General features: G+C 46.2%; 1 protein-coding gene across 1 annotated transcript; it reads right to left on the reverse strand.

The window, feature by feature from the left end:
- NATD1 (N-acetyltransferase domain containing 1) lies at positions 1-26,330 on the reverse strand. Its single transcript, XM_083711884.1, has 3 exons — positions 25,717-26,330; positions 14,037-14,155; positions 1-3,311 (listed from the first exon to the last, which is right to left on the reverse strand). The coding sequence occupies exons 1-3, from the start codon at positions 25,811-25,813 to the stop codon at positions 3,195-3,197; spliced, it is 333 nt and encodes a 110-aa protein (XP_083568010.1). The 5' UTR covers positions 25,814-26,330; the 3' UTR covers positions 1-3,194.
- Between the last annotated feature and the right edge of the window lie 808 nt (positions 26,331-27,138).

Genomic DNA, 27,138 nt, shown 5'->3' on the forward strand with positions numbered 1-27,138 from the left:
TTGGTTTAGCCACACATTTTTATTGTATACCATGCAATAGGGTCGGGTTTCCTTAATAATATGACAAATGGGGGAAGGATAATGTTAGACACAAACAACAACAGAAAGATCATTTTAAGAGGTCCTGAGTAGGAAAGGCACATTATTTACCACTTTTAATTGAATAGTAAGGGGTTGGGGGGCAATGAAAATATATCCACACTGAGTGGAAAACAACACTGGAGGACAAGTCATAAATAGATATTCCATTTGGTGGTTTTGGGAGTTATTCAATTGTCTGTGTTTCCCCAATTAGCTTTATAGCTTGTGCCTTCAACACATGAGTAAGGGAGATGTCTACATCTTCTGTTCTGTTCTCCAGCAGCAAGCCGTAGCAATTGTCTTAGCAAGCTGCAAGGGAGATGCCCCATCACAGAAATAAGCTAGAGTCAAACTGGGGAACCTGTGGCTGTCCAGGTGTGGCTGGACTCTAACTTCCACCACTCCTGATCATTGGCCATGCCAGCTGGAGGTGATGGCAGTTGAGAGTCCAACAACATCCAGAGAGTCATGGGTTCTCAATCCCCGATCTAGACAGGGAGAGAAGTCGTTTCCACCCCACCACAGTTGCTTCTGCAAATCTCTTGGTGGCAAGGGATGAGTAACTGGAAACGCCAGCTTGGAACTGGCAAGCACTGCTATTCAACATAATATCAAAACACAGAGAACAGAGAAGGGGGTGGTGTTGTAATAAAATACTATCAAAACACATCTCAGGTGGATCAGAGACTGAAATGATCGTTGTAGCACCTTCAGGATGAAGCTGCAGCACTATCAAAATACTGAGCTTGTTTTTAAGGCAGGGTTGGCCGGCCTTGATCTCACTAAGCGCTCTCAAGAAATCAAAAGGAAGGACCCTCCACTGCCGTCATCCTAGGCAGAATCTCTACCTGCGTTGAACAGTGGAATACATGAGCAGGAGATGCAAGTCCGTGTTTCTGACAGCCATAAATGCCTGCCCACACACACACACACACACACACACACACAGTGTACAAAAAAAGTAGTGGGACTAGGATTGCATTCACTGCTCGGTTCTTTCCACATGACACCCGACAGCATACCTTTCACGAGTGCTGCATTGAAATGTTGATCTTATCAAGACAACAGGAGAGGGGATTGGCAATCATGATACGGTCAGCATCCACACCAGACATTTCAAGCACTCTAGGCTTCCCCTAGAGAATCTTCTGAACTCTATGTGACTGTGAAAGCGGTACAAAAGTGCTTTAAAAATATGGTGCGGATGCGACAGTAGTTACAGAACGGTAAGAAACTGGTGGCTTCCTCTGCCCATCTGCTTTATCTCCCTTCGGCCCTTAAATGGGCAGAGGTCTACCCATTTTCCAACCCAAAAATGTCAGCAGGGGTCGGCAGGGGTGTGCGTCAAAGAGCGGGGGAGAGAGAAAGTTGTCAGGAGAGTGGAAATACATCAGATTTCCCTCCACAAATGCCAGAACTGGTTCTCTGCTGCTTTAAATACAATACAGGTAAGCACCAATCAACCTAGCTTTCTGTTGAAAGGAGTAATGTTACCACAGGGACCCATGGTCTTATTTCAGCCCAACCCACCATCTACATTGTTGAAGAACCAAGCCGGGCAAGAGAGGGGGACATTTCAAAGCGATAAAGGCCTGGAACAAACAGAGAAGCCCCTGCGGCCTGCCGTCACCATGGCAGCCTGGCCTAGCCCGCCTTGCTGAGAAAGCTACAATAGCTCTTAAGTCGAGTATAAGTCTCCACACAAGGACTTCGGAGCAGAGGGACAGGGTTTGGGCAACATGATGGAAAGGGGAAGCCAAAATTAAGTGTTGAAAAACTAGAGAGAAAAAACGGTATTGCCATTTTCGATCATGTAACCCACAGGCATGCGGAGATGAGGTTCAAGTGTTAATTACTTCTCCATCTACACAAACGCTGCTTAGAGCAAGCCAGAGAACAAACCAAGTCCTCTTTTCTTTCTGACAGCTTTCACATGCTTATGTCCAAGGCAGCCAAGCAAATCCTGTGTTTTTTTCCGCACTGTCCGTTTCTGTCAGAAAGTCAGCTGAGGTTTACTTGCCACAGCTTTTTCCTTGGCTCGTCTCCATTTGGGACCCTAAAAAGTGGCTGCTGATCGTGCCTGGTTTTCCTGTTGTTAAAATGCCCAGGATTCGTTTGCCTTGCACAGCTTCCTCTGCCCTGCCATTTCCTTCCTTCCTTCCTCCTGCTACCCATTAAACTCTCAGTCTTGTTATTGCTTCTCCCATGTGAGAGGAAACGCCCGCCACTTGAGGAGGAGAGCTCTGGAAGGGGGCGAGGAAGAAGAATCCCACCAAAACCCAAAATGAAAACAAAACAACAGGCCCTTTCCTTCTCCAATGTGCAGTCAAGTTTTTCAGCCTTCCATCCCAAACGAACCGGATCGCTTAATTACACCTTTCGCCTCTGGGTGGCCACCCAGGTAGGCCGTTCCCTTGTTGTGGGGAACGAAATTCACCATGTACATTTGCTAACTGTCTCACTCAGTCCATATTGCTCACGTCTGCAGAAGCACATCGGAGTGACACAGTTTTCGCGTCTCTAAAGCATCGTGTTTATTGCAGTTAGCACCGAAAACCTGCTTCCTTTCCAAGTCCAACCCCTGCGACAGCCACGGTTTATTTTGCATTGTGAGTTGGCATCCCGACATAGCAAAATGTGCTTAAGGGCCTAAGTGGATGTTTAAAAAAGACTGTCGCCTCTGCAGGGTTGTAGATTTCCAGCTTTCCCCAACCCTGCGTTGGCAAGGAAAGCGGTGCCTGATCTCAGATCATTCTGCTTGATGCTTATTATTTTGGGAGGAAGAACCAAAATTAGGAGGTGACCCCCCGCTTGCCCACCCCTCTATCGCCACAACACTAACGAAGGCCTAGTTTTACACCTGATGGTTTCCTTAAGATAGGAGGCCGATGTAAACAACAAACATCCAGGTGAGACCAGCTATCGCAAGAGCCAGGTGGAAGCATTGTTGAGGAGTTGCACGTTTGTCTTTACAAAAATAAGAACTCTTGAGCATGTGCAGGGGGCAGTTCAGGGGTCCCAAGTCAGCCCACAAACAAAAGCTGCACTGGGCCGTCTAGAGAGGCCAGGCTCGCTCATGTCTTAAGGAGTGTAGGCTCTTCAGCCTTCCTGCGTTAAGACTGTAAACGTTCCAGATACTGAGGCAGTGGGTTCTCCTTGATGTATTTCTGAATGTACCAACACGTCAGGTGGGCTTTCAAATCCTCTTCGACCACAAAATCCAAGGCTGCCTGAAAACACAGGAAAGCGAAAGAACCACCATCAACATCTTGCAACATCAAGCTCTCATAAGCGCTGTCAAGACCCAAATGTAGCAGCTGAGTTTTCTGCTTTGAATAAGACACTGGCTGTTTGCAGGGTAAGGTTCCAAATTTCTGACTAATTTCTGGCTAAATAGGGTTTGGCTGTCCAGATGTACCACTACAAATGCTTAACAAGCAAGCAAGCATCTTTTTGGAGAAAGAGTGAGGTCACATCCATACCCTACACCAGGTATAGGAAAACTCGCCCTCCAGATGTTTTGGGACTACAACTCCCATCATCCCTGACCACTGGTCCTGTTAGCTAGGGATGATGGGAGTTGTAGTCCCAAAACATCTGGAGGGCCGAGTTTGCCTATGCCTGCCCTACACATTTAAAGCACATGGCTCCCATCCCAAAGAATCCTGGGTACTGTAGTTTACCCCCCTGAGCAGCGGCTCCCACCACCCTTAAACCACAGTTCCCAGGATTCTCTGGGAGAAGCCCTGTGCTTTCAACATATGGTAAGCATGTGGCCTTAAAAGTGCAACAAGTAAGCTATATAGAGGTTGCTGGTGCATGTTGAATATGTGGTCCGTACAGGTGATGACCTACCGTGCATACTGATTTTCAGTAATATAAATTACAAGCTGATTTGCCCCATCCTTATTTTTATTTTTTTGTCGATGCGCATGACCTTGATTGTCTCAACCAGGGCTGCAATGTTAAATGGATTTATTATTAATTATTATTATTATTATTATTATTATTATTATTATTATTATTACAGTGGTATCTCGGGTTACAGACACTTCAGGTTACAGACTCCACCAACCCAGAAATATTACCTCAGGTTAAGAACTTTGCTTCAGGATGAGAACAGAAATCATGCAGCAGAGGCACCGGGAGGCCCCATTAGCTAAAGTGGTGCTTCAGGATAAGAACAGTTTCAGGTTAAGAACGGACCTCCAGAACAAATTAAGTTCTTAACCCAAGGTACCACTGTATTATTATTATTATTATTATTATTATTATTATTATTATTATTAAAAACTTTAATCAGGAGCACATTTTTAACTGATTCATTCAGACAGCAGATTTTAACATGTTAATGTCAGGAACCTAGGCAAATGCTTTATACTGAGCCAATTAGTCCATCTAGCTGAGGGGTCAGCAAACTTTTTCAGCAGGGGTCCACTGTCCCTCAGACCTTGTGGGAGGCTGGACTATATTTTGGGGGGGAAATGAACGAATTCCTATGCCCCACAAATAACCCAGAGGTGCATTTTAAATACAAGCACGCATTCTACTCATGTAAAAACACGTTGATTCCTGGACAGTCCGCGGGCCGGATTTACAAGGTGACTGGGCAGGATCAGGCCCCCGGGCCTTCGTTTGCCTACCCTTGATCTATCTCGTTATTGTCTTCACTGACTGGCAAAGGCTCTCCAAGATTTCCGGCAGGGTTGCCCCTCAGCCCTGGAGATGCCAGGGACTGAACCTGAGACCTTCTGCATGCAAAGCAGATTATGATTTACTGAATTTGTGTACAGTGGTACCTCGGGTTACATACGCTTCAGGTTACACGCTCCACTAAGCCAGAAATAGTGCTCTGGTGGCGCTGTGGCAGCAGGAGGCCCCATTAGCTAAAGTGGTGCTTCAGGTTAAGAACAGTTTCAGGTTAAGTATGGACCTCCAGAACGAATTAAGTACTTAACCCGAGGTACCACTGTACTGCAAATCTCAGGGTGATTCACAACATAAAAAAATACAATGTAAAAGCACAAGATACATGATAAAAACAAGAACATACAAGCAAACCAATAACACCCCCCCCAAACACCAAATCAACCCTAAAACTGCAGGTTGCAAACATCATCTTGAAAGTGGTATTTCCCCCCCAACCCAAAAAAACCCCATTTCATACCCTGCAAGTGTCCCAGAAAAACTAGGGCATCTCATTTTCTCTTGTGAGAATGGTGGTAAATTTGGAGTTTTATCTCACACGATTTCACGCTGCAATTTCCCCCTGAAAAAAGTGTTTTTTTGGGGGGGGCACAAACTCGCGCAACACTCAAAAAAGCAGTCGTGTCTTGCCTCAAAGAATTTTGGGAGCTGTAGTTTGTTAGACTACTCCAGTTTCTCTCCCAGAGTCTTCTAACAGCAGCCGTAAGAAACTAAAACTCCCAAAATTATTTGAGGGAAGACATGACTGTTTAGTATCATAGCATATGATGTGGCCTAAGATCATATAATTGTACCACTGATGTCTTCTAAAGCAATGTCTGTAACAACACATGTGTAAATTCCGGTCAGCCAAGGAGCGCATATAGGGATGGGGGACAGAATTTTATTCAGGTTACATTTAAAGCCAAATCTATCATAGTTATACTTTCTGAAGCAATCTGAAATACAGTCATCGTTAGAAATCTGCACTTCTTTGAATTTTGCGATGTGGTTCTTCAATCAAACAGTATTTATAAAAATGAATATATTAGGGGGAAGTGTTCATAAGAACATTTTCACACATATTTTTTTTAATGCATTGTATTAGGGAAAATTGCCTGCAAAAACGTGTACATTAGTCAGAACTGCATACAAAAATGTGTTCATCATGATAAATTTGCACTAAAATGCTAGTGAATTTTCATGAGGATTAAAAAATATTTATATAGCGCAGATTGAATGTGGAGAATTGAATTCCATATTGGAAAATGAGAAACAGAGAACCAAAATAGAGAGATCCTTCTGTTCCTAGTGGGCAGGCATACAAAAATCCTTTGCATTTACAGCCCACCTGCAAGCAAATGGTCCGAGGGTGGATTAAAAATATAAATATAACAAATATGCATAATGTACTGTACATTAAAATCATAAAGTAAAAACCACTAATCTTTCAAAAACATATTTGAAAAGTCAATGCTACTAGACCTCAAGGAATTAGGATTGCCCCAACAAAGAGCAACTGCTGTTTTTACCGGGTCTTTCTATGGAATTTAGAAGTTTTTATTGTAAAATATTGTTCTTCTCCTCCCCCTTTTAATTGCTGTTATGCTCTGTGTGTTTGTGTTTTTAAAGGTTTTTTAAGATGCTTAGGTGGGACACGGGTGGTGCTGTGGGTTAAACCACAGAGCCTAGGACTTGTTGATCAGAAGGTCGGTGGTTCGAATCCCCGCGACGGGGTGAGCTCCCGTTGCTCGGTCCCTGCTCCTGCCAACCTAGCAGTTCGAAAGTACGTCAAAGTAGATAAATAGGTACCGCTCTGGAAGGTAAACGGCATTTCTGTGCACTGCTCTGGTTCACCAGAAGCGGCTTAGTCATGCTGGCCACATGACCTGGAAGCTGTACACCGGCTCCCTCGGCCAATAAAGCGAGAAGAGCGCCGCAACCCCAGAGTCGGCCACGACTGGACCTAATGGTCAGGGGTCCCTTTGCCTTTAAGATGCTTAGAGCCTTTTTATGTAGCTATGCTTTAGCGTTCTAACTTGCCCTGGGACCTTGCTGTGAAGGGTGGAAAAACGCGTAATAACGATGATAAATGCTGGGAGGATATTATCAAGCTTGTGTATGGGGATTTAAAAACAAACAAAAAAGACAAAAGCGGCTTGACTAAGAAAGTTGCTCAGGGATACACAAAGCCATTGTCTGGATGCTTAAGGAAGCCTCTGAGTGCCACCTCTGATTTGATGTTCATGAAATAGCTATCTCTTTAAGATGTGGCAGGAATTCCTCCTGGCACAGACTGGGCCCCCCTTATCATGGCCTCATGCAGACAAAGGAAGCTGTAAATTGTCCTCATCTCCCCTATGTCTGTTGCAAAGGGGAGGGAGGGAGGGAGCAGGATTACCACTGGAGAAGAAGAAAAGCTGCACATGCAGGAACAGCAGGCTCCCCTCCCCAACCCCCACAAATCGGTCAGGGGTGGGCAGAAATAAGAAAATCCCTACTGGGAGCTTCATGGATCAAAATTGCAAACCGATGCCACTTTCCTTTCCCTCTTTTTTCCAATGCTCAAATGTAATAAGCGCTGCACAGTTCTCCTGGATCATTAGCTAATTTAGCGAACGAATGCTGGAGAAGGGGGAGAGGGGAGGCAGAAGTGAAGGAGGCTCAAATGCAGCAGATCCAAGAGAATGGAGAGCTCTGGAATCAGGAATGAGCAGCTAAGAGAGAATCAAGAGCTCTGGGATTCCGCTGCATATATATATATATATATATATATATATATATATATATATGCTTCAGATCGCAGAGAAACAACTGGTGCCTGATTAGATCTCCATGCCTGGCTGCAGTAGTTTGGCCTGGATGAAGCCAACAAGACAGGGGCACTATTAGGAGGTGTTTAATAATAAATAATAATAATAATAATAATTTTTATTATTTATATGCTGCCAATCTGGATTGCCCCAGACAGCCCGTAGGCTCCCAGTGAAATATTAAAAGCATGATAAAACATCAAACATTAAAAACTTCCCTAAACAGGGCTGCCTTTAGGTGTCTTCTAAAAGTTCAACAGTTGTTCTCCTTGACAGCTGCTGGGAGGGCGTTCCACAGGGCAGGCGCCACTCCTGAGAAGGCCCTCTGCCTGGTTCCCTGTAACCTCACTTCTCGCAGTGAGGGAACTGCCAAAAGGCCCTCGGTGCTGGACTTCAGTGTCCGGGCTGAACGATGGGAGTGGAGATGCTCCTTCAGTTATACAGGGCTGAGGCCGTTTAGGGCTTTCAAGGTCAGCACCAACACTTTGAATTGTGCTTGGAAACGTACTGGGAGCCAATGTAGGTCTTTCAGGACTGGTTGTAATATGGCCCTGGTGATCGTTCGCAGTCACCAGTTTGGCTGCCACATTCTGCATTAGTTGTAGTTTCCGAGTCACCTTCAAAGGTAGCCGAGATAAGTGGCAATTTACCTTGTTTGGGAGGAAGCTGCCCTTGCCGTGAAGGGCATGTCGCCAATCCATGGCCTACAGGGCACAAGCGGCCCTCGGCCTACTTCCATGTGGTCCAAAGACTGCCTCCCCAAATGCTGCCCCTCCTCCCTCCTCATCACTGCCCAGCTGATAGTCATTGGAAACATCTCAAGGAAGACCATTGGCACCAATCAGCTGAGGAATAAGGGGAGCTGAACCTCCCCATGTGAAAGGTGTGTGCGAGATTGTGTGTATAAGCTGGTGAGAGGGTGGAGAAGACCAGATGAGGAGAAGCCCAGCCCTCAAACCACTGTCACATTCAGACCTTGGGGCCAAGAAAGATGCTCTATCCTAAAAACTCATGTTCATCACTTGGATGACACACTGGATCCATCACTGTAAAAAGAGACACAAGTGGCTTCAGTGGCACTCAGAGCCTTTTACAAACTTAGGATCACCTGAGATACCAACCTCTCGGGGTACAGATTACTTGAAGGTCAGCAGTTCATGCTCTGCTAAGCATTCAGTCTGCATTACTGCAATACTGTTGTACAAGGAGCTAACTTTGAAAATAGTCTAGAAATGTCCTCTTCTACAGAATCAAGCAGGAATTCTGTATGAATCAGAATCGGGCATTACGAACGTATTATGCTGGCTTTCGTATTATGCTCTAGCTTTCACTGTCTTCTGATTTGTTTCCAGACCCATATTAAAGTTAGGTTGCTTTCAACCAAGTTCTAGGTAGAAAGGGAACCCAGCAGGGAAATTTGTCAGTTTCGGTTTCGCTCCATTTCTCATTTTTCCAATCGTAAGTTCATTTCCATACTAATTTTTGATTCTTTTTTAAAAAAGAAAAGGCCTCACAAAAATTCATCAGCCTTTTAGTTCTAATGTAACCAAATGCAGACTTTTTTCTTCTGCAAAACACATTTCCTTACATAATGCATTTTTGTATGTTATTTTCAGCAATGTGTGCATGTTCTACTCTACCATGTGTCTTTCTGTACACATAACTTGGGCTGGAGAACAGCACTGCAAAATTCAGGATTCCAAAGGGTGAATTACTTAGGCTCACCTTTAAATATGAATTGAAACAAATTTCTCTCAATACAGTCGTACCTTGGGAGTTGAACAGAATCTGTTCCGGAAGTCCATTCTACTTCCAAAACGTTGAAAAACCAAATCATGGCTAAGCCCCATCAGACGTTCGGCTTCCAAAAATAGTTTGCAAACCGAACAGTCACTTCCAGGTTTGCGACATTCGGGAATAAAAACATTTGGGAACTAAGCTGTTCGAAAATCAAGGTACAACTGTATTTCTGTATCACTTTGCGATTCCCCTCCCCTCTTTCTAACAAAAGATCCTTATGAAAATTCACCAACCTTTTGGTAAGAATTTTTTCTTACATACAGAGTTTGGTGTGCAATTTTGTCAAATATACATATTTTTGCAAAAAGAAAGTTTCCCAATATAATGCATTTCTGGATGTTAAGTTTCATCGATATAGGCATTTTCATGGACATTTTACCTGTTTGTGTGTGCGCGCGCATGTGTGTGTGGTAGAGAAAGTTTAAGTTATAATATCCAAAACCATAAATAAAACGAAATGAAAAAATTGTTCATATTTATTGGCTGGAATATTGCACTGCAAAATTGGAAGAAACAGAGATTTTGAGGGTTGGGGTTTTGTGCCTGTATTGTTTTGCAAAGTCTGAATTAGGTAGGTTTGCCTTTAATTGCAAGCTAAATAAAATGTTGCCCCTATCCCTAGAAAGGTGGTAGACTATGTGCTGCCAGCACGGTGCATTCATGCAAATGCAATTCCCTACCAGCCTGCTGCAGACAAGCAGGGCAAGCAATAAAATAAACAACAAACCATTTAAACTGCAATCTGACAGGCAGAAATGCGGCAGATAAAACTTCTCCGACCAGCTTTTTCACCTCCTCACATTTGTCAACATCAGGCTACCACTGAACAGAGAGGAGCCAGTCAAGAGACGTGGGCAGCCTCTTTTCCATCCATCCCTGGGGAGAGCATCTCTTGTTCTCACGCTGAAGATCAAGAGAGGACATCAGGAAGGGAGAGCAGGTCACATCTGCTGCCTGCCAACCCTCGTTATGGAAATGAGGCAAATCACAGGCAATCAAATATGCAAAAACGAGCCTTCTCCATCTCCACGCCTTGCCCACCCTGGTGCTACTACTCCCAAAGAGACCAGGTTCTGCTTCTGGAAAAGCAGAGGGCTAAAAATAGCACGCAAGCTTCCAGAGAAGCAGGGCTTAAAGAGAGGACAGAGGAGGAGGCAGCAGTGCAGAAGGATAACGCGGACATTCGTCAGGGTTTATTAGAGCAGGCTGTAATTGGGCATATGGCTTTCTCCTGTCCCACCCCCCACCCCCAACCCTCCAAGCTCGGCATTCAATTGAGCCTTCCCTTGCTGTATTTTGATTCCCCTCCAACCAGCTCTCCAGATAACACCCCTTGCACATTTTCCACCTGGCTTGAGCACACAAAGCTGCATTGTTGCGCAGGAGTGAGGGGAACCCCAGGCCCCAGGGGAGGGGCAAATGTGGCCCCTCTAAGCTTCTCTGCCTGGCCCTCAGGACTCTCCTGAAGCCACACCCCTTCACGCAACCACACACCACACCCTCCTTGAGCATGTCTACCTAGCTGGAATGTGTCCTTCAACTCTCATAATGTCTCTTGCGAGAGAAAGTATGTGAGGAACCAAGACTACTGTACAGAATAAATTTGTATAAATTGCTCCACCCACTTTTGCCTCTGGCCCCGCCCACCCCTGACATGTGCCCCCCTCCCTCACAAAGGTTCAGCAGAAGAGAATGTGGTGCTCAAGCTGAAAAATGGTTCCCCACCCTGGTTATAGGGACGGAGAACCTTTGACCTGTGAGCTAAATTTGACCTGGCCTAGATCCCAATTTGGCCTGCAAGCGCGTGTTCCCCAAATCACATCTACCTGATGAAGCCTTCCCCAGCCCATTACAGTGGTAGCTCAGGTTAAGAACTTAATTCGTTCTGGAGGTCCGTTCTTAACCTGAAACTGTTCTTAACCTGAGGTACCACTTTAGCTAATGGGGCCTCCCGCTGCCGCCGCACCACCACCACACGATTTCTCTTCTCATCCTGAAGCAAAGTTCTTAACCCGAGGTACTACAGCGGTACCTGTACCGTTCGCATCCTGAAGTAAACATAACACGTTTCTGCGGGTCACGTTTCGCCGCTTCCTCGCATGCGAGTGACGGAATTTTGAGTGTCTGCGCATGCGGCAAAACCCGGAAATAACGCGCTCCGTTACTTCCAGGTTGCCGCGGAGCGCAACCTGAAAATACTTAACTTGAAGCTACTTTAACCTGAGGTATGACTGTATTTTTGGGTTAGCGGAGTCTGTAACCTGAAGTGTCTGTAACCCGAGGTACCACTGTATAGAGAACCAGATTATTAGGCCTAGCTAACTATTGTCTATACAGACAGATAACAATTCTCCAGGGTCTGAGAAAGGAAGCCCACCCGGAGATACCACCACAGGGATTGATCCTGGGATCTTCTGTGAGCATAAGTCACACCAGAGTTGCAAGGGCGGGGGGAGCCACACCTCAACAGGTAGCTCGCCCCCTGCCCCCCAGACCCCAAATATTTTCGCCATTCATGAATAGTAAGATGTGGGTCAGAGCTCTCTACCTAAAACGTTGACCTTTCTGTACCTTTTCCCACCACCAATTCTCCAAGTCAAAGCATGCGTCCGATCTCCAGATCTGGCCGAGGAAACCTCTAGTTCAGGGTTCCTCAACCTTGGCCCTCCAGGTGTTTTTGGCCTACAACTCCCATGATCCCTAGCTAGCAGGACCAGTGGTCAGGGATGATGGGATTTGTAGTCTCAAAATATCTGGGGGGCCAAGGTTGAGGAAGCCTGCTCTAGTGCTTTTCTGAATAATTTCATACCCAGAATTACGTTTGCCAGTAGGAGAAGCCACTGACACACACACACACACACACACACACACACACACGTACTCAGGGTGGCTGCAAGTCCTGTTTTACAAAGGATGGTCCTCTGTTTGAAGGTACAGTTGAGTCGCAGCCGACGTGCATTTCTCATGCACAATTTCAACCACACATGCTCGGCTGCAGCTTCATTCCAGCCTTTTTCTTCTGCCTGCATCTCTCTCTCTCTCTGCTCCTCCCTTCTACCTTCATCCGTCTCTGCTGACGTCCCTCTTCCTGCTCTCTGCCAGGAGGGGAGGCAGCAGAGACAATGGGGAGGCCTCCCCACAAGGCCTCCTCCCCTTCCCAGCCAGCCATGGGAAAAGTAATTTTGGCTATGCGCGATTTTCGCGTGTGCACACCACCCTTGGAACCAAATCCCCGTGTATCCTGCAATACAACTGTATCTTTAACATCAGTGGTAGTTTAGTCCAAGTACAAACTAAAGAAGCCCCCAAAAGGCTGACCCACCCAAAGCTGCATACTCACCTGATAGCACAGTCTTCCCCAAAGCTTTCCCTAAATTATGACAATTTATTTCCAAACTTGCATCTCTTACAGGGATGGCAAGCCTGTAGCCCTCCAGATGCTGTAGAACTACAGTTTCCACCATCCCCGACCACTGGCTATGCTAGCTGAGGCTAATGGGAGTTGTAGTCTATCAATATCTGGATGGCTGCAGGTTCCTCGCCACAACCTCTGGATTGTACCCAATGCTAGTCCTACTTGGAGTTAGACCTATCAAAATTAATCAGTGAGCCCAGTATACCTGAAGGAACGTCTCCACCCGCATGGTTCAGCCCGTACGCTGAGGTCCAGCTCCGAGGGCCTTCTGGTGGTTCCCTCCCTGCGAGAAGTGAGGTTACAGGGAACCAGGCAGAGGGCCTTCTTGGTAGTGGCGCCCGCCCTCTGGAATGTCCTCCCATCAGATGTCAAGGAAATAAACAACTATCTGACTTTTAGAAGACATCTGAAGGCAGCCCTGTTTAGGGAATGTTTTTTTTTTTTAAAGATATTTATTGCAATTTTAAACAATATAACAATAGGAAAAACATTATCACAAGCAAATAAAAAACAGAAAGATGCAGTACAAAACATAAAAAGTAGAAGAAAAAAGACCTAAAAAAACCCCAAACATATAAATCCAGTTTCTTATTATTTTCATATCCTTCTTTCCTGACTTCCTCACATCTCCCTTTTCTGTGTTCTCTTTTTACACAGTCCTATTCAGCAGTGCCTTACCCTTTTTCAAATCTTATTCTATGTTATACCTTTCAACTATTATGTCTCCAATCTTTCCCCTTATAACATTTTAATTAAGTTTGACATAATGTTATTCTAACTTTTTCACCCTTATTTCTCATAAAACATTTTTACATATTCCTTTCAGCTATGTCACTAATGCCATATTGTCTTTATATCCTGCATCATTTAACATTCAAACGTTTTGCAATGTTTTTGCAGGTAGTCTTTAAATTTCTTCCAATCCTCTTCCATTTGCTCTTCTCCCAGGTCTCGGATTCTGCCAGTCATTTCTGCCTAGGGAATGTTTTTGATGTGTGATGTTTTATAGTGTTTTTAATATTCTGTTGGGAGCCGCCCAGAGTGGCTGGGCAAACCCAGCCAGATGGGCAGGGTATAAATAAATAAATAAATAAATAAATAAATAAATAATTAATTAACAGGTTCACTTGTTTCTATGGGTCTTCTCTAAGTATAACTTATTGTGGGATGCAAGTTTTATGCAAATATGTGTACACTTTTGGAAAAGAGCTGCAAGTAGAAGCACCATATGCAACCCGTACCTTTGCCAGATGTTTGGCTATTCCTCTTCCCCTGTAGGCATCTGGTACTTCCGTGTGTTGCAGGTCCACTATCCTTTTCCCCACGTACTCGTACAACAGGACCGCTTTGTCATGACAACCTGCGGGAGAAAAGATGGCATCCACACACTTACAAGAAATATGGATCAAAACCAAGAACCAAAATCTCCTGGACTTGTTGTTATTATTATTTTAAATTTATACCCCGCCCTTCCTCCCAAGGGAGCCCAGGGTAGTAAAGAACAATGGATAAAACAACAGTAGAAATAGATTTTAAAGAACTTTACAACAATTCTAACACAGGTGCAGGCTGGGAAAGATCTCAACTTCAATGCCTTGTTGCAAGAGGAAGGTGTTTGGTAGGCCCCAAAAGGACAACAGAGGTAGCGCCTGTCTAATATTCCAAAAGGGCAAGTGCCACCACACTACTATACGAAACGATAATCTTTATTGTCATTGTTCCATACAGAACAACGAAATTGAAAATCTACATCAGACCCAACAAGCCTTCTATTCCAGCTATCCCAGCCTGGTTAGCCCCCTAAAAACTCTGATACCCCATAATTAAATACAGTATACTCACATAGAGACTACCTTACACTGCGTTTAAAACCAAAATGGCATTTGGGTAGAAACCGTTTCTCAAGCGGCTAGTCCTAGTCTTTATAACCCTGTACCTTCTTCCAGAAGGCAGAAGCTGAAAGAGATCATTTCCGAGGTGCGCACCATCTCTGCAGCTTTCTTATGACACCTGGAAGCATAAATTTAATCGAAGGTATGGAGAGTGCATCCAATTATTCTCTCCGCAGTCTTTACAACCCTGGACAACATTGTTTTCCCCCTGACCGTGCAGCTCCCAAACCACACACACAAACCATAAGTTAATACACTCTCAACTAAACACTAAAGGCTCTATTCCTACATTGTACGGGATGGACCTCCACAGGATGCCTATATAGCTCAGTTGGTTAGAGCGTGGTGCTGATAATGCCAAGGCTGCAGGTTTAATCCCCGTATGGAACAGCCACGTATTCCTGCCTTGCAGGGGGTTGGACGAGGTCAGAGCTTTCCAAACTGTGTGTCGCGACACGTTAGTGTGTTTGGCTGCAGCGTGTAGATGTGTCGCACAAACGCTCCTCCCAGGGCTGGAAAGGGGTCCATTTAGCCTCTGGTTTGCTAGTGAAATTTAATTACTGTGTCGTGAAATGATGCATGTCTAAAAAGTGTGTCACCAAATGAAAAGTTGGGAAAGCTCTGGACTAAGATGACCCTCAGGGTCCTTGCCAACTCCACAATTCTACGATTGCATCTTTCTTCTTCCATTATCTTAGGGTCAGTATTACAGAGTACTAAACGCTATTTATACAGCACTTCAGTACATTCATATTACATTACTACCACTATATTTTCTCAATAATTCTCCAAGTCAGGAGAATTGTATTACCCATTAGCAAAGAATCAGTCTTCATAATGGACAGAGAATAGACTGCAGGTGGGGGGAGCTTGAATATTTTAACAGTCCCGGGTGTGTGTGTGTGTGCTGATTAGTATTTATGGAAAACAAGGATGGGAAACCCATACCTCTCCAGTTGTTGTTCAACTACAACTCCCATCAGCACTAACTATTGGGCATGCTGGCAAGGGGTGATGAGGGTTGAAGCTGAACATCTGGAGAGAGGGAGAAGGAGTGCAGTGTTCTGGTCCGAGCGTTGGACTGTTGTTGTTAGCTTCTGTCTGTTTTGAGGGACAATGGAGTGCAGGGGCATAGTGTGGGGGGCCAGCACCCCAGGCACACAATTTGGAGGGGCGCAAAGCAGGCATCCCCACACAGGGATCCCTGTCTTGCCCTGCCTGCTACCAGGGGTCTCTGGGCCCGGAGCTTGGCCTGGGACTGCTGCAGCATCCCTGGCCCCCTCGCTAAATGGCTGCCCAGCTAGCGCTCGCTCACTCCTCGCTCAGACAGTGAGCGGACGCAGACGAAGGTGGGCAAGGGGTGACCCCAGTGTAGCCCGATCTGGCATTCCTCTCGATGGGCATTGGGAAGATTCACCCACCAAGGGCCATGTTGGTCAGCCAACCCCCTTATGTGGATGGACAAGCAGCATAGCACAGGCCTGCTTGGCTCTGGGGACAAGGGCTGGGCCAGTGCAACGGGGTCCATTCACCCTCCGAGGCTGTACATACCCCGGGCACCAGCAAACGCCGCTACGCCACTGAGGTTAGCAGCACTTCTCTGGGGCGCAAGACTGGGTAGTGTGCATGGTAATGTCTTGGGCTGCCCAGACAAAGAGACTCCCCCCTCTCACAGCTTCGCTGGATTGATTTTGCTATCTCTCCTTCTGCTAAAAACTTTCTCCGCAATCCACCTGCTTAGTTGTTAAGTACACGTGTTACAAAGGCATTTTTCACTTCCTGCATTAGCCACCATGTGTAGCTTAAGCTCTTGAGCCGGAAAGGCAAGGCAAAATTCCTTTAAAAAATATATTTTAAAAAAATAAGAAGGCCAACATCAAGGCAATTTATAAGCATGTTTGAACAAAGCTGCTTTCTGTCTTAACTGGGACAGGCTCCCACAAGTAGGTCTGCTGTCTCAAGTGGGGAGGGTGCTTTCGCACTCAGGTCTTACCGCACACTTCACATAGCCAACTGGTTGGCCACTGTGAAAACGGAGTGCTCTTCTAACACTATTGTAGAAAAAGACAACAGATTTCCAAGATTCCTGCATTGCAAGGAGTTGGGCTATATAACCCTTCCAACTCTACTATGATTCTACATCCTAAGCCTGCTATCTGCAGATAGGAAGCCACTGAGTCAGGCCATTCACTTATCCAGCTCAGTAATGTCCAGACCAGATGCAGGGAACATCTGGCCCTCTGGGTATTGCTAAACTACAAGTCCCATCATCCCTGGCCATGCTCGGCGAGGCAACATCTGGAGGGCCAAAAGGTTCCACTCACCTGGTCTAAATTGAGCAGCTGTGGCTCTCTAAGAGCTACAATTCTCAGAGCTTCTTGGGAAGAGAAGAAGAAGAGGAGGAGGAGGAGTTTGGATTTGATATCCCGCTATATCACTACCCGAAGGAGTCTCAAAGCGGCTAACATTCTCCTTTCCCTTCCTCCCCCACAACAAACACTCTGTGAGGTGAGTGGGGCTGAGAGACTTCAGAGAAGTGTGACTGGCTCAAGGTCACCCAGCAGCTGCATGTGGAGGAGCGGAGATGCGAACCCGGTTCCCCAGATTACGAGACTACCCCTCTTAACCACTACACCACACTGGTGGAATTGATTGCAACCCCCTCTGGGAACCGTAGCTTTGTGAGAGGAATAGGAGCTTCCTTTCAACTCTCAGCACCCCTTGCAAGCCGCAGCTCCCAGGATGCTTTTGGGGGGAAGCTATGACTGTTCAAAGTGGTAGGACACAGTTTCAGATTCATAGCGCAGATGGGGCCGAGTTGTCTTTCAGCTGGCGCAAAAGACTGCAGAGATTGTGCAGTTTAAATTTCATGCACAGGATGCATGAGGCAGGGTAAGGACTGACTAAACTCCAATTAAAAAGGAAAGAAAGGTTTGCATCGACTCATAATCTTGTAGGCATGGGAGCATGTCAGGCCAGAGGGGAGGGGTTGCAGGGCTCTGTGCACAGACTGCATGCGCTCCCGCATAGAGCTGTCAATCATCCCAGGCAGAATAAAAAGCCCCCAATTCATACATGCGCTGAATAGCACCCAGGCACAGCTTTGAGTCTTGGGAAGATACTGGGCAGGAGGGGGGTCCTTGGGAGGTGGAAGAGGCTGGTACAACTCCAAACAAGGGATGACGGAAGTCAGCTAGGCCTTTACCAACCTCAAGAGGCCAAGTGTGTCAGACACACAATTGAGCTCAGTGTCGCCAGGCTGAAACCACTGCAATGGCGAAGGAGCTGCCACATGGCGAAGTTTCTTTGGGGACACGGCATTTCCAAATATCGCTTCTGTGGGTTAGCTAAGCTCTGCTGTGCTTTAAGAATCTGCGCTCACGGCGAATCAATATGGAAGAGGCAAGAGCTGGAGCTCAGGGCCAAAGCGTCTGCTTTGCACGCACAAGGTCGCAGGTTCAATCCCCAGCACCGCTCGGTAGGGCTAGGGAAGTCTCCCTGTCTGAAATCCCGCAGAGCCACTGCCAGGCAGTGCAGACCAATGGTCTGTCCAGTGCTTTTTCCCAAGAAAAATACAGTTGTACCTCGGGTCAAATGTGCTTCAGGTTGAGTGTTTTCAAGTTATGCTCCGTGGTGACCCGGAAGTAGCGGAGTGTGTTACTTCTGGGTTTCGTCACTCGCGCATGCACAGACACTCAAAATGACATCACGTGCATGCGCAGAAGCAGTGAATCGTGACCCGCGCAGCCACGAGTTGCGTTCTACTCAGGATGCGAACGGGGCTCCGGAACGGATCCTGTTTGCATCCAGAGGTACCACTGAAAGTTTCAGAGAACTCACCATGAAGTTGTTACAGAAAGTCGCACGATGACTCGGGCCAGCCCTGAACAGATGCTGGTTTGGCAACAGCAGCATTTGCTGCCTGTGGAGGTGCTAAAAACCACAGCAAGCTGGCTGGGGGGGGGGTTGCCCCTAGTTCTGGTGCAGGGCAAATAAATGCTCCCCCACCTCCTTCGTTCTTAGAATCAGGCAGATGGCTAGGGCAGTTTGGAAGGGCCCTTGTGCAAATGGCTGCACATGATAAGCAAAATATAGGAGCCTCTCCGCTGGTCTGGCCCAGCCAGTCCCCTCACCCCCTAGTCAGGGTTCGAAATAGCTAGTGTGGATGGGAAACATGGAGGTAAGCGTTCAATTGCATGTGATTGTGCGCAAAGGAACATGCACAAAAATGCAGATGGGGAAAGTTGGATCTGTGCAACCCACGCACGCACTAACACTCTGGTGTGTACATACCACCCCTTCCTGTCTCTCACACTTTTTAAACAGGCAACCGAGGTAATGCAGATAGGGAGACTCCTTCTTGGCCTTCGGACTAGGCAACAGGAAACGGCTATGAATGCTGTTTGAACAAGCGCCCACAGAAAGAGAAAGAGAAAGAAAGGGAGAGAGACAGAGAGGCCAGGCAGGTTGCAGAATTAAAAGGAACAGTTTGTTCCGAGAGCGCCGCCACTGCTTTCTTGTGATTCAGGACAAAACTCTTGTTTACAAGGGGGTTGTTTTCCCTCAAACTCGAGCAAGAGAGCGTCAAACAGACCACAGAGAGAGGGCTTAAGCCACAGGAGTGCCAGAGAACTCACTTGGCAAACAGGCCAGCTCATGTTTGACAATGCAAAGCTTCTTCCTCTTTGGGATTCACCTTCAATTCAAATCAGAGAAGGCAAACTGGGCAGGGCAAATTAAAACAGCAACAGCAATTATTGCACGTAAGTGAGAAAAGTTACTGGGAAGGCTTTTGTTTTCGGTGCCAAGAATTAAATGCGTTCACATCTTCTGGGGAAGTTTGGAAGAGGCCACAATGACAAAGCAAACACAAAGAATCATGGGGAAGATGTTGCAGGATTCCTATTAAAATCTGCAAGCCCTATCTATCACTTTCCTTAATTTTAGACATATTATTTCACACACACCCAATAGCCTTCTAAAACACACTCACAAAGGAGACCAGCAAAAAAGGTAAACGGGGCACATCCTCTCTAGCCCCCCTGAAATACAAGCAGCACGTTATCCATACCCATTTCTGATGAAAATAGGGACATCCTATTCAATAATAATAATAAGAATAATAGTAGTAGTAATAATAATTGATTTATACCCTGCACCCATGTGACTGGGTTGCTCCAGCCACTCTGGGAAGCTTCCAACGTACAGTGGTACCTCAGGATGCGAATGCAATCCGTTCCAGAGCCCTGTTTGCATCCTAAAGCGAACACAACCCGTGTACCGGTCACGATTTGCCACTTCCCCGCATGCGTGTGACGTCATTTTGAGCATCTGCGCATGCGGCGAAACCCAGAAGTAACGCGCTCCGTTACTTAATAATAATAATAATATATTTATTGTCATTGCCCCCTCTCAGGGACAACGAAATTACTTGGCTGCTCCATCCACCCAGATAGGGCACTCCACTCAAAATCAGAACAACTATAAAAACACTAATTAAAACAATATAATATAATACAGCAAGGAAGATTAGATGACTTTCAAAGTCTAGGTTTCCCATTCAGGGCCGAGATCGCTCTGGAGAAGAAGCTGTTCTTGAGACGGCTCGTTCTTGTCATCATCGTCCTGTATCTCCGTCCCGACGGCAGGAGCTCGAAGAGACAGTGACCAGGATGCGATGGATCTTTTACTATGTCCAGTGCCTTCCTATGGCACCTTGTGGCATAAATCTGCTCTAAGGTGGAGAGTGGGCAGCCCACAATGCTCTCTGCTGCCTTAACAACTCTGCACAACCCCATCCTGTCCTGGGTAGTACAGCTTCCGTACCACACACATAAGCCATAAGTGAGCACGCTCTCAATGGCACAGTGATAGAAGGCAAGCAAGCAGCCGACTTCTGGGTCGGCGCGGAGCGTAACCCAAAAATGCTCAACCCAAAGCGACTTCAACCTGAGGTATGACTGTACCGCCTTACATCTGAAGATCACGGGCGGTTCACAACATAAAATTACAAAATGAGAACACAAAATATACATAACCAAACAAAAACAAACACCTTTAAAAGGCCATAGAATGTTAATCAACGAAAGGCCTGGTTATAGATAAATGTTTTCGCCTGGTGGCTGAAGATATGTAACAAAGGCACGGGGCAAGCCTCCCTAAGGAGAGCATTCCACAAACAGGGAGCCACCACAAAAAAGGCCTGTTCTTGTGTTGTTGGCTTCTGGGTCTCTCATGGAGGCGGCACACAAAAAAGGGCCTCAGATGATCAAGTAGTGGAGTGGACCGACTTGCAGGTTGGGGTGATGTGAACACCCCCCCCAATAAATAAAAAGAAGCAGAGGTTCCGCAAGTAAAAAAGAAATGGCTCATCACGGGGAAAGGTTCTGTTTTGTTTGTTACCCAGTTGCAGGGAGAGGTGGTTTTTTAAAAATGTAGGTGAGGATCAAAAGTGTAATTCACACACACACACAAGCTCACTTGACATAGTCCAGCCCATTCTATCTTCTCAGAACTCCCACCAACTGATTCTGCTGTTGGTGCAGGCAAAGTTTCACATAGATAAGGTGGTAGATCTGAATCTGGATGGAAGGAGGAAACTCTCACAATGGCATATATCCCCAGAAAAATGTTTCCTAAAACTATAAAGCTTGCGTATCTGGAAAAAGGCTAAGCTAGAGAGACTCCTACCTTCTCCCCGCAAACTACTGTTCAGCTGTGTTGTGGACTGGGAGTGCAGCTCCAAGACTTTTTTTTCCAGGGCAGGAGCAATTATGACCACTTGTCGCACTCTGGCAAGGGAAGGTGGTGATAATGAGGCTTTCAAGTTTGTGATAGGTTAGCACAGAGCAGCCTTCCCAACTATTGTTGGCTGGGGGCACCGAGCTGGGGAAGGCTGGCAATGGAGGAAGTCAGAGAATGAAAGTCCCACTTCATACCAGGGTTTAAAGCCTAGAACTTCTTTCCAAGATCATTTGCATTTCCAAGTAAACACTAAAGGTTGCATTTTGGCTGGTGACGATCATTTGGTAAAGCTTAGCGTGCTTACAAGCTGAACCTCTGCAGTCGCTACTGACTTCAGTGGACTTTACTCTTACGCATGTGTTATTGCAGTCATGCTGATCCCTACAGTTCCCAGGCTACAATGGGGATAAATAGTGGCTTTGTTTGGATGCAGTGCTAAACCGGGGTTGATCTGCAGTGAGCTCTGGGTTTGTCTTTCCTCCATCTCCTCTTCTGATGTAACTGCAAAGAGCCAACCTTAAGCTTCCACTTCCATTTCAGATTAAGTGCAGTTTAGTGTGTCGTACAAACCCTGAACGGTAGATTGTTGAAAGAAGGCGGTTTAAGCCATAGTTTGTGAAAGTGGCTTGTTTCAACTAGCTACAGTCAAGATTAATCAAGTTTAGGGATCAGTGACATACTAAACTGCAGTTCATCTAAAGTGGAAATGAAAAGTTTCTGATCGTTTTCTTGTAGCTGTGCCAGAGGAGAAGTAGGCAAGCCAAGGTTTAGCGTTACATCTGATCATTAGAGCAAGTCTTGGGTGCAGTTGTCTGCCCTCAATGCAAGGCCAGTAAACTGGTTTTATACCTTTGTACCCTCTTCCAGTCACTCTTCCAGACTAGCCTACTTCACAGGGCTGTACCACTATTTTGAGCTCTTGGGAGGAAAGGAAATATAATTCTTTTAAAAGGTGACAGAGTCCAACAATAGAACATACTATTCCCTAAAAGGAACTACTTGTTGAATGAAACCCTGAATATTTAAAATGCACCATGATCTCCTGTATAGCCCTTCTGGGGATGCAGCTGTTCCTTTGGCCATCATGTGGCAGAGAGTTCCACATTTCATTCAGGTGCTTGGTGGAAAATGTTATTGAAACCAGCTGCAAGCTTATTCAACAGTGTTCTCTATACACCCTGCCTTCATTGTAAAGAGTGAACACTAACATCTGTTCCCCGCTCGTCCCCCCCCCCCCCAAACTCTCCACCCTTGTATAAATATTTCCCTATCATGTTCCGCACACCCTTTCGAGATCTCTTTTCGGAGCTAAAGAAAATTAAAGCCTACTGCAACAATACCTTTTCACTCACACAACTTTTTTAAAAACAACAAGAGCAACTGAACTGATTTACAGCTCGGCAGATTTCCTACGGGAATCCATCAGGATGAAACTATTTTAACCATGTGCTATTTAAAGAGACTGTTTGGCTTCACTGTTTTCTTTGCAGCCCTTCAGTCCTCCCAGCAATATTCATTTGATGGTTCACTTTCACCCATTGTTAGGCCTGAAAAAACAGCATGTGGTGGTACTTAGCGAAAAACAAAATCTCTGCGTTTACTATTCTTAGTGGCTTATGAACAATGTCTCCTATTGGGTATATCATTTTTGAAATTGTTTACCCGTTTTAATATAACCTGCAATTTGACTAGGAGCAAGCGCTTAGATTCTTTTTTCCTTAACCCAAAAATGGTGGTTCTTGGCTTAAAAATAAAAGCAGAAGAGGAAAAATGGAACATATCTTGATATATTTAGAAAAGACAAGCATTTTCATTGAGAGAAAGTCATCCATGCAATGCAGTATATATTCCAGCTGAGGTTAACAGAAATAGCCACCTGCCTGGTCGCCTGCAGCGAGCAAGAATCTGTTGCAGGAGATTCTCCTATACAAACAGGAGAAGAGATTTTCCGTGTTCCTTTCAGGTCATTTGTGGGTCATAAATGACTAACAGAGGCACATCTCTGACTGGGCTGGGTGTTAAGTTTTATGTATTCATCAGCAAGACACTTTTATCCACTCTTATAACTTGACACATAACCTTCTTGAAACCAAATGGTACTCTGAGGAGATACTTCATCATTTTCGACTCCCCACCCCTTAATATTTAATGGACTTGGTTTTTTTTTTTTTTTTTTTGCATTGCTCACATAACCCATCTGCTGAATGGGCAATGGTGTTGTACCTTTCCGCGCAACTTTTCAAAATAGCATTGATAATATCTAACACCAGCATATTGCTGAAGATGCAAGTCAATGCAACAGGCTTTGAGAGCAAATATGCATTCCTTTATGTTTTTGATCCATTAAACAGACAGGAGCCTACGTAACAGCCCTGCAGGATCAGGCCAAAGGCATTTCTTGTCCAGTGTCTTGTTCATACAGACGCCCATAACAAGCCTGAATGCAACAGCAGTTCTCATGAAAACAAGGGAAACTGCTTTCTGCAGAGTCAGAATATTGGCTCATTTACGCTCGGTGTTTTCTGTTCTGACTGGAAGCTTCTTTCCAAGGTTTATGGCGGGGGGGGGGGTCTCCCAGCCCAAGTCTGGTACCCTTGCCTTGCTCGTTGCCTACCCCTTTAATCCAGGGTCTCCAGATGGTTTTGGACTACAATTCCCATCATCCCTCACTGCTGGCCCTGCTAGCTAGGGATGATGGGAGTTGTAGTCCAAAAACAGCTGGAGCCCTACGTTTGGGGAACCCTGTGTAATCTATCCCTTCAGTGGTCAAGCAGGAAAGCTATGAAGCATGCTTAAGCCATTTGAGAATCCCAGCATGGACCTCGCAAAAAAATGTTAAAAGGGTCTCGGTCTCTCTCTCTCTCTCTCTCACTCACACACACACCCACCCACCCACCCCAGCTTCATTCTTTTCACACGGTTTACCCTTAGTAATATTGCAGTCATGGACCAGGGCAGTGCTTTTTTTCAGCTGGAGCACAGTTCCAGCACCTTTCAGGTGGGCGTCATTATGGACTGGCACCACTAACAAACTACAGTTTCCAGGACTCTTTGAGGGAAGTCATATGCTGTACATGAATGGTTTGTGAGCAGCCCCAGACTCGGAAGGGTTCCTGTTAGTGTTACCATTTGCCGCTCCGCTTCAGACAGCAACATGCCTTGAACTAGCCTTAGGCCTCAGCCGTGATGCTAGGAAACAAGGGGGTGCCCTCTGCATATGGTCATGGGTGGTGCTTTTTTTACTGCATGTGTTTTAGGACTCTCAAGCCACGCCACAGAAAACAGGACTGCAGCCGTAGCCAATCTCTGACAACCACAGGAAATTACTGGAAAGCAACTCCCTTTGGAAAGTCTGCAGGGTATAGGTTATGCAGAGGATCAGGCCCCACATGCTGTTAAGATGCAGCTTAAAAACTAAGTACTGTTCCCTGCAGCAAAAATAAGTAGGGAACCGGATTTATAAAAGTAATCTTGCCCATCACATGATTTACTCAAAATTAGCAGATTGAGAGAAAAGGGAGGGGGGAGAAGGCGGCAGCAATCAAACTAAAAATTAAGCAAGTTTGTACCACAGAGCGAGGCGGAAGGGGGAAGGCGTGGGGGCTTCTGGTATCAACCTCCACAGCTTATTTAAAAATAGATCCTGCGAGGACAGGTGTTCCCCTACCAACCAGAGAGTAACCAAGACAGCAGTAGCAGCAGCTTACGGGGAGCAAAAGAGCGCAGCTCACACACAGGGGAAGAAGGCAGGCGGTGGGGGGGGGGGGGGGAGAGAAAGAGAAGAGAAAGCAGGAATAAAATTTCTGGGTAGCCCCTTTTCCCCCACCTCCTTCTCCTTCCCACAATCTCCCTGTATCCAGTTGCTATGAGGTTGACACCATAACTAATCTGTTGCATAACCAGCCTCACACTGCAGCAATAGTTTTTTTAAAAAATAAAAAAGATAAGGGGGGGGGGTAAAGGAAAGAGAGAAAAACTAATATATAAAAATTAAGCCTCGCAAGAACAAAAACCACAGAGATTTGCTTTGAATTCTCCAAAGTGAATTGCGGGAAAGGCTCCCCCCCCCCCCTTTTGCAAGCGCATCCATCGCCTCCCTACATTCCAAACAAAAGATTGCGCGGGGTTGGGGGGGTATTTTTTTTTGGGTGGGGGACACACAGCAAATCCGATAGGGCCAAATAAAAGGAGGGAGGGGAGCCATGCACGAGCCAACCCCCCACCCCCCAAGCTCCCCTTGTCTGCCCCTTCTTCTTCCGCCACCTCCACCTGGTCTCGCCTTTACCGTTCAGCCTGACGGTGAACTGCCTCCTCTTGCGGTCGTGCTCCACCTGGATCGGGCAGCCGGGCTCCAGGATGTTGAGCTGCCCTGCCTGGGCCATGGTGGCGCGGGCACAGCAGGCCGACCCGGGCGCGGGCTGGCTGGCTGCTTGGCTGGCTGGCTGGCTGCCTCCTCCCTCCGGCGCCCCGCTTCGGCGTGCTCTTCGTGGGCTCGGTTCTTTTGTGAGCGCGTGGGGGGCGCCTTGCGAAGGGGCCGCCCTTGCTGCTGCTGCTGCTCCCTTGCCTTCTCTGCCCCCCTCCCTCCCCGCGCGCTCCTGCCAAACCAGCCAGATGTGTCCAAAAGAAAGAAAGAAAGAAAGAAAGAAAGGAAAAGGGGAAATGTTCGGCGGGGAGCAATTAATAGTTAGGCAGGAGCTGCTGCTGCTGCTGCTGCTGCCAACCCCTCCACCGCTTCTTCTGCGTCTTCCTCCCCCTTCACCGCCTCCCCCCCCCCCAGCCAACTTCAGCGGAGAAAGAGTGCAGGGCAGTGACCAAGGAGAGACATCATAATCTCCTGCTGAAACTGACACACAGCAGCAGCAGCAGCAGCAGCAACAAAAAAAATAAAAACCACACAAAAAAAGCCAGGAAATCAGCTGTGGACTCACGTGCCAGCTGGCCGTCCAATGGGTGCTCGGCCTTTTTTGTTTTGATACATTCCATTCGACTCTTAAAGGGACCGCGGCCCCTTGTTCAGCGGGGCGCGCGTGCCCCCCCCTCCAGATCTTCTCCGTGATTGTCTCATGTTTGTGTGTGTTTATGTTTAAAGGGGATGAGTTCTTCCTGTCTGCAAATACAGTGGTACCTTGGTTCTCTGTTCCGGAAGTCCGTTCCAAAACCAAAGTGTTCCCAAACCAAGGCGCGCTTTCCCATAGAAAGTAATGCAAAATGGATTAATCCGTTCCAGACTTTTAAAAACAACTCCTAAAACAACAATTTTAACACGAATTTTACTATCTAATGAGACCATTGATCCATAAAATGAAAGCGATAAACAATGTGTTGCAGTCACACAATCGGTAGCTGAACTGGGTTCCATACAGTCACAAAAACAAAACAAAACGAGCCACATAAACAGAAACGCAAAATACAGTGGTACCTCAGGTTAAGAACTTAATTTGTTCTAGAGGTCTGTTCTTAACCTGAAATTGTTCTTAACCTGAGTTACCACTTCAGCTAATGGGGCCTCCAGCTGCCGCCATGCAATTTCTGTTCTCATCCTGAAGCAAAGCTCTTAACCTGAGGTACTATTTCTGGCTTAGCGGAGTCTGTAACCTGAAGTGTCTGTAACCCAAGGTACCACTGTAAACAGCAAAAAATAGACAGACCTCAGTGTAACACTCAAATCGGAAGCGTAACACTCAAAACAGAGCACGTTCAGCTTCTT

Source organism: Podarcis gaigeae, assembly GCF_964106915.1.
Source record: "Podarcis gaigeae genome assembly, chromosome: 14".
In the NCBI taxonomy this organism is placed as follows: Eukaryota; Metazoa; Chordata; class Lepidosauria; order Squamata; family Lacertidae; genus Podarcis; species Podarcis gaigeae.

What these genes read in the sequence shown, in the direction of transcription:
- NATD1 (XM_083711884.1), bottom strand. Translation starts at nt 25,813, where the DNA reads ATGGCCCAGGCAGGGCAGCTCAACATCCTGGAGCCCGGCTGCCCGATC. An exon ending in GTTCACCGTCAGGCTGAACG is followed by an intron (nt 14,156 to 25,716) that starts GTAAAGGCGAGA and finishes TTTCTCCCGCAG; the next exon opens with GTTGTCATGACAAAGCGGTC. An exon ending in TAGCCAAACATCTGGCAAAG is followed by an intron (nt 3,312 to 14,036) that starts GTACGGGTTGCA and finishes CTGTGTTTTCAG; the next exon opens with GCAGCCTTGGATTTTGTGGT.